Below are 10,620 nucleotides of genomic sequence, written 5' to 3' on the forward strand. Positions count from 1 at the left end.
GGTAATACCTATTCTGAGATATCACTGCAATTTCTCAGACAAAAGATATTTAATTTAACCGATTTGTCAACATCCAGCCTGAGAAGTAAATGTGTGGCCCTGGTGTGATACTAAATCATTTGTCGATTTAGTAACGCGCTGGAGGTAAATGACCATCGACGCCTTGGTATTATGGAATTGAAAATGGATCATAAAAAGCTTTTATTGAAAAATTACAGCAAAAAGTCAAACGATGTATAATGAGCAAAAGCTTGTTCGCTGCAAAGTTGCCTTTATGCTATTAATTCCGCTTTGTTGGGTAGGTAAAACTGAGTCTTATTATTATCTGACGTGATGATGAACTCGACGTTCATGATGTGACCCATAGTTACAAGTTTGTGGCAAAGTTAATCAGTAGCGCGCCTGGTTAACCCTCTAGTGGATTCATCAAAAATGATTCAGTTCTGACCTGAACACCCTACCCTTGTGTCTAGTTGTGTTTGCAACTTTACTCAATATGCGATCTAAAAGTAATGTTTCACCCATCTCAGTTTTAAATACTCAATGGAAGTCTGATTGGGTAACAGTAACAAAGAATCGTTTTTAAGGTAGTCAAATCCAGTCCAGCATTCTTCTATGGCCGACGTTGCTTTGGCCATAACATCCAGCATGCTTCTCAGTCGTACACCGTGTTTTGCAGTCGTCTTTTCGCATAGATAATTCGTTTGCAGCACTTTTGGTCTGCAGTAGGAAAGTCCGATAATTTGACACGTCCTGTAATTTGGTCACGTCCGATTGCGCCCAGCTGAGCGCTAAATCATCACTAAAATGTGTCGTGATTTATGAAATTAATAATCGGCCTTGGCAGTGGCAAGTCGTCAGACTCAAACTCGTATCTTCTCGCGACTTTACGAATCTTCAAACGACACAGATGAGAAAGTCGCCTTGGGTTGCCTGTAATAATATTCAACCTCATTACACTTGGTATATATATCTACGAAGGTTTAAAAGATTCTAATTTTTTTTAAGAAGATCGTTTTTATCAATTATTGTTTTTATTCTCGTTTGGGTCGTTGTTGTTAAAGAGTCGCCTTTTTCGCAACTAATAGATCAATCGTTTCCAAAACAAAGATGTTAAAGTCACTAAAAGGCTATTTTATTTTTCTTTAATTTTCTACGGTTTCCAATGCTCCGAGTCTTGGGTAAATTTTCTAACTCAATGGCACACATGTGACACATTTATATGACATTCCACTTTTATCTTCTGTTGAAAGAGGATGTGAAGTATAGGGCTCAAAATATTCAGTTTAATTAAATAATTTAAAATCAGGCATACATGATGTACACAATTACGATTATGTACATGTAAAAATAAAATTTTACATAACACATGAACATACCGACGATCTCTTCAATTCCTTCCCATTCCTCCGTTTGTTCCAACATTTCCCTCATTCTGCTGCAAAGTCGCACATTTGATACGAACTGGAGCAGCCGATGGACAGTCCATCCTGCCCATTCAGCTGTTCTTTCTTGTGACAGGAAATGGCAGAACTGTTATGATAACATAAAACGTTAAACTTTATTTTCCTGAAGAATGTGCTTGACTCGGTAACATTTTGAACAATTATTTCAGACTGGTATTGAGTCGAACACCTTACCTCGCAAAATGTGAAATCATTCAACCTCTAAACTTTTTGTGTTACAATAAAAGTTGGTTGTAAGATCTACATTTTTTCAAAATTACAGTGGACTAAAACACAAATGCGTTAATTTTTTGTGTTCTTACCGATTTCTTTTGTAAAGATTCTTCGTATCTAGAATGATCATCTTCTCCTATAAGGCACGCGAAGCATCTGGCAACGTCACATCCAGCGAGCAACAATTTACGAAACATTCTGAAATAAAAATGGCTTAGTGGTTTGCGAAAGTATATATACGTTTCAAAAATGTGATGAAAAACATACTGGCCAATTCGTGATTGAACGTTCGCACAAGGCTTATAAAGAGCTAGAATCTTAATACCTCGGATCTTTCACAGCAAACGCAGCAGTAGCAGGATACAAGGCACCTTCTTCAGCAAACGAAGCGTTCACATCAGCTCCATGTTTTATTAATAAGTCAACAATTTTGTATTGGCCATGAGATTCGGCAACAAGAAGAGGCTGAAGCGCGATTGGCATCATTATAAATTAAGCAGAAAAGCGCATGAAAATAATGAGATAATATCATTATATACCTATATACATATATATATATATGAATATGATGTTTGTAAACTAAAATAGTAAAAGTCCAATCCTTTGTTTATCATATTCTGGATAATTATTGCTTACTCGAGTTTTCTACTTCACCTTGACATAATCCAATTCGGTATTTGCTCCAGCTTTCAATAATAACTCAGTCGTCTCTTCAGAATCGTTGTAGACGGCGAAAAATAAAGCTGTCTGTCGACGATCTCTGTGATACGACCATATTACATTATTGGGTTGCAATACTGAATACAAAAAATGGATCGAGAGAGAATCTTTTCTTCCAAAATCGTAACTTCTGTGACAGCCGCTTTACTTTCTTTACCTACGGGTCATTTTTGACTTCGTAAACTACTATTAAACAATGATGAATGAAATTTTAATTAAAAGACTATTGTTTGTCATCAAGAAAAATTAAAATTTCAAAATAAAAAATCAAACCTATATGAGATTTTGTCTTTCTTTATCTTTATGTTGACATCATATCCATGTTCAATCAGAAGTTCCAAAATTTCAATTTCATCCTCTTTGGCTGCAGAGTGCACAGGACTCATACCGCAATTCTCGACCAAAGATCTGTCGGTTACTTTCAGGAGTTCTTCGACAAGTCTGAAGTAAAGCGTAACAGATTTTAGATTTCTCTCAGATTCCTTAATAACCACAATTCGCGAAATTAACACATCACAGATACGGGTCAAATTAATGGTTGCAAAATTGGTCATTATTAACAATTTGAGGTTGCGCCAATACAGATGCTGCACGCCTTCGCTCATAAATCAGTCTAGCCAAACTTGTTGTTAATAAACCTGCAAATCGGAACAAGTTTGAGAGAAAAGTATTTACTCAATGGATCCTTTGTTGCAGGCGATGTGTATAGGATACAATCCGTCACAATTAGCAATGTGAGGATCCGCTCCTTGTTCAAGAAGTGTTATCGCACAATCAACATGGGTTTCTTTACAAGCTTCATATAACGGAGAAGCTGCTTTGCTGGAGGCGCAAAGATTCGGATCCCCACCTGCAACAAAAATGTGTGAATACTTTTTTCGTAGCAGAAATACTCGATTTGAAATAGAAAGTATACTAACCAGAACGTAATAGCAAATCCAAGCATTCATTTCGTCCACATGCTGCACTTGTGAAAACAGGACTGATTCCATAAACATCGCGTATATTCGGATCCCCTCCAAAGTTGAGAACAATTTCTAATATTTCACAGTTACCCTGTAAACAGCATAAATGAATACACAACATAATATGTTGCGAAATCAGAAATGACAAAATTGAAAAAGTCGGAATTTTTTCTGTATCGACGAAATTATTTCCGAGTGAGGTCTCTCAGTCCGATGGCCCAATCCGAGTTCAAGTCTAGTCCTATCTTCAAGAAGACTTCTAGTCGAGTCAATTGCGCCATTGTGCGCTTTCTCTATAAATATTATTTGTTTAACTTATGTTTCCTGACTTCCTACGAGGTAATAGGCCAACTTACTCTGTAAACGCACTCGTGCACCGCTGTCCAACCTCGATTCAGCGCTTGGTTTGGATTAGCTCCACTTTTCAGTAAAAGTCTTGCCATAACACGGTGATCGTTTTCAATCGCAGCTTGAAGCGGAGTATCTTTATTTGTGTTTCCATTATTCACGTCCGCCTTTAACAAAATGATTTTTTTTTAATTCTGTGAAAAATATCTTAATATTAACCCGTATAAAATATTTTCTTTCTGTCTATATAAAAAAAAACATTCACGTGAAACAATAATTTAATATCCTAATTAATTGAATACTCACTCCTGCAGCCACAAGCCTACGAGCAGCGTTGATGTTTCCTTCTGTGGCCGCAAGAAATAATGGAGTCTCTCCTTTGGTACCACGCGACATTACCAACTCTGGCATGCCTCTGGATAACATCAAAGTGAAATAAATCAGTATAACCTAAACTATTTCTTACCACTATCTAACAGAAAGAAAGTCGATTTCTATACTAAAAATTTTTAACAATTGTATTGAACACTAGAACATTTTTCGGAGGTGTTAAATATGATTGCATAGAGAATGTATCATTGGACAAATCAGTATCTAGGCAAATTTGAAAAACGATTGGTGGCATGCTATACGTATAATGGATGCGTGCAATTAATTAAAACGAGTATCGACACAAAGCTCCTTTTTATTTGTAGATTACAAAACATTATATTTAATAACAATCTTTTTTAGTCGTGATAAAAACTTGAGAAAAATTCTCGGCGAATCAAATATATAAATATATATATACAAACCCGACTATTTCTTCCAAACAGGTGAAATGATTACGTGTAACGGCAATATGGAGAGGGGGATTCACATCCTTACGTTTAGTGTTTAAATTCTTTATATATTCTTGATTGTGATCAAGAATAGCATTTTTCACTTCACAGCAATCAGTTGAATACGTTGGTCTTGGCCTGCTTAATAAAACGCCAGACGTTATGAAAGACAACTGTTTACTTTGTATTCCTTTGGTGAAATAACGGTGTAGTCTGACAGGAGACCATTCAATTGATTATGTCATTGTTTTACTTACCGGAGTGGATAAGGAAATTTATATCGTTATCTAGAAAATAGGGCAATGCATGGGTCAAAATATCACTCTAGATATATTACTTAAACATGCTTCTTCGAGTATTCTTGCTTCAGATCAAAACAAAAAACAAATCTGGCTTTCTAGCTATTTTTAGAACGTATTTAATCACACCTCAATTGATAAAGATTTGTGAAAATAAATATACCATCATTCAGCTCGAATACAAGCTATCCCCTATCTCGTTCTCTCTGTATCATTTCTTCACTTCATGATAAATAATTCCCATTAAAAAATTCCAATAACTTAAAAACGAAGTATTGTACTCACGGACTGTAATCTATTGATCTTATTCGAACTGGATTCGCTGTCAAGGTTGGCTCGTTCGGACTTCTTGAGTGTGAAGAAGCGCACTAAAAGTATGTAATAACTTCACAGTTGTCTAATCAACTCACGTAAACGTGTTAATGAGTAGCCTACTATCTACTGTGGCCAATCTTTTCGCGTTGTGATAGGTCGTTCAGAAAGCGACGATTACGTCACCTCAGTCAAAACGAAATCAGCATCTCGTGATCCTGAATTCCACTGGGATGTCGCAGATTTTGTTTTCTATGGATGCCTACGCTTATGCATAGCCAGCAGACTATTGATGCTCTTAGAACCCATTGTAGCATCTTTCCTTTCCAGTATATTTTGTTACTTGTTGAATGAAACGAATTATATTTCTCATCATTTTATCGAGATGATATTGTTTATGTCATTGGCATATTTCTAACAATATCGTATATATAAGCATTATTGATTTTAAAATACCAAATTAATAAAAAATAAATAACATCGAAAAAAGAACGCCAGGTATGGCAAACTTTATCAATGAATCGTTACTTTCAAGTGCAGTTTTAATCAATCATTCATATACGTCTTCGTCAAAGAATCAACAGACGAGTACAATCGATACCAAAAATTGAGAAAGACGCTTTGGTCTTGAAGACTGAATGCAAGGCAATGAAGATGAAGTTGCTGCATCTTTATAAAGACCGTTTATCATTTCGTAAGATTAGAACATTTCTCAGAACCGCATTTTTATCGTATGTTCAAGACAGAATTACATCATAAATATATAAACAAGTTTTTATTATCGTACTCACGTTTGGAACAGTTCTCGATCTGCGATAAGGTGCCAGAGTAGATTTCCCGCTGGATGTTGTAGGTCCACTTGAAGATAAAATGTCTGCATTATCGGAAGGTATATCTTGGGTAGATGAAAATGGGCTATAATTTTCTTCTAGGCTGCGCATAATTGCAAACTCTAGCTGTTCCTCCTCGTCGCGTTCTGTCATTGGTATTGGAATCGGAGCTGAAACAGCCATCGTCATCGTGTATTCAACAGAGTTTGTTGTTTATTTTCTATCAGCGATACTTCCGCCTGACGACCTCAATTCTTGGACCAGTGATTTAAATTTCCTGTCTGTCAGACCGACTAGTTCAGGATATGTTATTATTTAAAGTAGTAGCATATCTGTATTTGTACAAAATATTCTTTTGAACATGTCCCAAAAATGCAAAAATATTTAAACTGTTTGCAACAATACTCGTAGTTTAGATTTATGGATTTAATTCCAGGGTCTTAGCAACTACAAACGACTTGTACTTGGCACATAAATGATCTAACCATACACTGGCTTTGTATTGAATTGAAGAAGTCTTGCGAAGGAATTTAATACTGATAACATTAAAAATAACCTGCTGTTATATCAACATCGTATGCTAAAGTGATAAAATAAGTTAACATTGACGCTCAAAACGTGAAATGGATCACAGTAGAGATAGATAAAATAAATAACTAAACTGAACTGTGACGTATCAGCCAAAGCTGTGGTTCTAAATGACTATATAATTTCCCATATTCATACATACATATTTAGAGCTTATGGCTCGTGATGAACATACAGAACTAGCTTTCCAAATTCTTTGACGCAACATTGAAACAAAGAAAGTCGCTACGTGCACTGACATTGGCTCTTTCTTCGTATAGCTGGCATGAAATTAATAAGTTACAATCCAAAACATACAACGCTTCTCCAGTCGACAGTCGTCTGCTGGGAATTGAGACAGAAATAGAACGTTTCTTCGTTGATGTCTGAGGTTTGACAAAAACCAGAATGGCAAACTCGGGCCTTGTATTTAACTTTCAGCATTGACCTGATTTTCATCAAAATTACATTCTACCCAAATTTTTTATCTATTTATTCAAGGCAGTCATTATTTCATGAGATTTCCGTGGATCGTGGTCAGCATCGAATACAGTTAGGGGAGATGCGGGAGAGATGAGCCATTTTTTATATATTTAGTTATATCTCCTCAATCGTTCGTAGCAATTTGAAGACGCTCATATCATCCGAAGGTCATTACCTCTGCTATATTACAGTTATGTCTCTTTTAATCCAACCGACCCTGTTTCTGAGTTATGCCAGTTTTAAAAAGGGGTGTCAGATGTCACAAGTCTCCTGCATGTTGAGGAGAGTTGTGCATACCATTGATGAGAGTTGAGCCGCTACATGCAGAATGGCACGGGAAGTAGCGTTTAAGTTGCAATCGGGAGAGTATCTTTCACAAATGTAAGATGCAAATACTTCTGTATCGGAACCGTGAGGCAACTGGGCAACTTTAACTTAGCTAATCTTAAATAGGAGGCAATGCATCTATAATCTTATTTATTTTTGTCAGTCAATACAGAATGGAAACGAATTATACCACCGAAGCCTTCTTATTACACCTTGGTAGCACCTAGAAATCGAAAAGAAACGTTTATTCATAAGTTGAAATAGCGTGTGACAGAGTATGTGAAAATCAAAGATTCCATTCATCGAGGTCGCAAGAGAACGTGAACTGGGTGCGACGTGAAGTTCCAATAATGCTAGGGATTGGTAACTTTCTTGCAATGTCTTTCTTCGACCAAAGTGCTTCATCTTCGACATCCAAAATAAAAGTAGTTCGGTCATTTACGCTTAAAACCCGGCGGAGAAACACTCCTTCGAAAGCATCAACTCTTGCGACGTAGTGAACAATTCGAGATTTTCCACTAATCTTGACTATGACAAAATCGCCCTCGATAATATTTTGATCTTCCTCCTCTGAGTCATCAGTATCGTCGCACAATACATTCTCGTTAGATTTACTATCGCTCGAAGAAGTGCTACATCCGGATGGTGCTACCCTCACTCTAACTGTTTTCTTGTTTGCAAAGAGCATTTTTTTAGCCCGACCGAAGTTCTTTGCTCTATTTTTTTCTATCCTAGCCACTGATTTTGCTGCTATTTCATCTCTAACTGGCGTGTCTGTCAAAATTCCTGTGTTACCCTTTTTCATATTGAAGCTTTCACCTTTCTTGGCCCTGCTTTCGGTAAAGGTAGTATATCACTTGGAGACACATAAGGAGTCTCCGCGTTGGTAGTCTGCACTGCTCTAATCAAACCAGTATTGCTCCCAACGCCAGTTGCTGATTGAATTGTGTTATCTTTTTGGTTCGTGGGAGTATCGGGATTTCTCTGTAAACCTGACACGCTTTCAACATTGTCTACTGCCGAGCAAACTGGATTTTCGCGATCTGTAACTGAAGATGGCGCATAGTCTTCATCTGAGAATACGTCGCTGTTGAAAGGCATAATACCAGTGCTGTGGAAGCCAGCTAGGATATTACGCGGTACGAATGCGCAGATGTGATCTTCGTTCACCAAATGAGCTATATCGTATATAGACACAGTCTTACCCGGATTGGACCTCATCTAATTATCCATCGCGCGCGCGTAGGCTCTTTTGTATGATCCATAAACAGTCTTGTCTAAAGGCTGGAGTTTGTGGGACGTGTGTGGAGGGATGGTCAACACCACAAATCCGTTCGCCTCTGCCTTGTCAACAGCTGTCAGTGAAACGTGGGCCTCGTGATTGTCTAAGATGAGCAATACCTTTCTGTCGGGTATACAGCGTGTATGCTTAATGAAGTGATCGAGATAGTTTATAAACGTTTCCACGTTAATCCAATCTGATCTGGTGGCCGCACCGTCAGATCCCAGTGGCGCACCTCGTATGAAGTAATTACGATAATTGACACGAGGAAATATCATGTAGGGCGGAATAAATCCACCAGCAGCGTTGATCGCATTGACTACGGTTACCAGCTCACCTCTCTCACTTGATATGACAGAACCAATCTGCTTAACCCCTTTTTCCGTAACAATGCTCTCAGGCTTTTGCACCGTATGGCACCCTGTTTCGTTGATGTTATATACGTCTTGTGCCTCGAATTTGTGTTGGTCCATTACTTTGGCAAGGTTTTTGTAGAACTGTCCTACTGTATGGCGATTGAACGCCGTTGCTCTGGCTAATGAAGTAGCTTCTGGACTTCGAATTGCAAGGTTATTGCGTGCTTTCAATCCAAGCCAAAACCATTGACCAGATTTTTTGTTGATTTTCAAATTTTTTGGCACATCAACATCGTTTCTTGCTGCAAACTCATACCCCAAACATCGGCATTTATCTTTGGATAGGCCATGGTAGTTTGCTGCAAGTGTTTTGATGTGACTAGCTAGTTCAGCTTCCATTTCAGAACTGAATATCATATTCTTGAGCTTGCAATTCTTGTAGCCGCTTGTACCAAACGGGTCATGTTTTTGTTTAACCATGTGTCGCTTAAGCGTCATTCGGTCCACATCAAATGTTCTCGCTGCCGATCTAATACTGCATCCCTCTTTTACCGCTTCTGCCGCCCTTTCGACTAATGCCGGATCACTTCCACGGGTTGATTTTCTTTTGTATGTTTGCGGCATCGTCTGATAAAGAAAAAATGTGATGAAAAATATATCCAATGCAGGAGCGTTGAGCCACGGAGCAACCCTCCTGGTGACCACTGGATCAACCCTCCCATGATCGGCCATCTTCCCATTTGAGCTCCGCTACTGCCGAATGACTACTCGACGTGCGCTGCAATAGTCTCCATTAGAGCATCACAACATAGACTCCACAATGACTTAATGTGATTAAACCACGACTTGTAATATTATTAATAGTAAACATATTACCTGAGACCATGAAATTCACTTTTTGCTGCGATCCCGGCTTTTTCATTAACTGTTTTCCACCAGAGCTACAGAACGTCTGCTTCTCACAACCAAATATAAAGTAATGACACAACCTACCAACAGAGGGCGCGCGAGCATTCTATTACTAATGCATGTTGCTAATTTTGGGGGTGGAACAAGTCTCCTCGTGGCTCAAGTCACCCGCATCTCCCCTACGTCACAATCACGCAGGGCATTATAGCAAAAGTACGTTGTAAGCGTCATAGAAGGCGATACATTTGTTTTCTTGGTATTTGTTATACGATTTATCCTGCTGTGTACGGACGTAATGTTATTCTTGTTGACTTGTCGTAGTTGGATATCATAATCAAATTACGATAACTAACCAAACAAAGTTGAACGCTGCAATAAAGCAGATGCTGTGAAACTTTTGCATATCTCCGATCGATTGTTCCCGCAGGGCTCGTCTACCTTTGTTGAAGTGGTACACCCTTTCATCGTTCACTCCAAATCTGGCACACTCCACTCCTACATTTTTAATCGGCCTAAAACACAATGTTTAAAAAATATCCATGTTTTTTATACCGACACAATATTTCATTTGTTCGAATAATGTAAACGTTGCACCTGGATTTCATCAGCCAATGGCCAAGGAAGCCTGAACCGACCAACGCTTACATTAACAACCCGACGGCGGATAGGAATCCATCAATTTTTTTGCACGTAATTATCCCCATGGGATAATTTTTTTGATT

At 38.1% G+C, this 10,620-nt stretch overlaps 2 protein-coding genes across 2 annotated transcripts; both read right to left on the reverse strand.

Annotated features, from left to right (window-relative positions):
• Nucleotides 1-49: 49 nt before the first annotated feature.
• On the reverse strand, nt 50-6,319 carry LOC120345401 (ankyrin repeat and SOCS box protein 14-like). Its single transcript, XM_039414832.2, has 13 exons — nt 5,936-6,319; nt 5,118-5,200; nt 4,507-4,671; nt 4,019-4,127; nt 3,721-3,879; nt 3,320-3,455; nt 3,075-3,249; nt 2,673-2,840; nt 2,334-2,439; nt 2,005-2,144; nt 1,769-1,877; nt 1,380-1,533; nt 50-933 (listed from the first exon to the last, which is right to left on the reverse strand). Exons 1-13 carry the CDS (start codon nt 6,161-6,163, stop codon nt 803-805), a joined length of 1,863 nt encoding a protein of 620 aa, XP_039270766.2. The 5' UTR covers nt 6,164-6,319; the 3' UTR covers nt 50-802.
• Nucleotides 6,320-8,572: 2,253 nt separating this feature from the next.
• Nucleotides 8,573-9,721, reverse strand: LOC144425721 (uncharacterized). The gene has a single exon (XM_078115261.1). It carries the CDS (start codon nt 9,719-9,721, stop codon nt 8,573-8,575), a length of 1,149 nt encoding a protein of 382 aa, XP_077971387.1.
• Between the last annotated feature and the right edge of the window lie 899 nt (nt 9,722-10,620).

This window comes from Styela clava, chromosome 8 (assembly GCF_964204865.1).
Source record: "Styela clava chromosome 8, kaStyClav1.hap1.2, whole genome shotgun sequence".
Lineage (NCBI taxonomy): Eukaryota > Metazoa > Chordata > Ascidiacea > Stolidobranchia > Styelidae > Styela > Styela clava.

Bases quoted from the DNA above. Each gene is read 5' to 3' on its own strand.
- LOC144425721 (XM_078115261.1), bottom strand. From the start codon at position 9,721: ATGGCCGATCATGGGAGGGTTGATCCAGTGGTCACCAGGAGGGTTGCT.
- LOC120345401 (XM_039414832.2), bottom strand. From the start codon at position 6,163: ATGACGATGGCTGTTTCAGCTCCGATTCCAATACCAATGACAGAACGC. The intron at 1,534-1,768 runs GTAAGAACACAA...TTATCATAACAG, and splicing joins AATCTTTACAAAAGAAATCG to TTCTGCCATTTCCTGTCACA. The intron at 934-1,379 runs GTATGTTCATGT...ATATTATTACAG, and splicing joins AGGAATTGAAGAGATCGTCG to GCAACCCAAGGCGACTTTCT.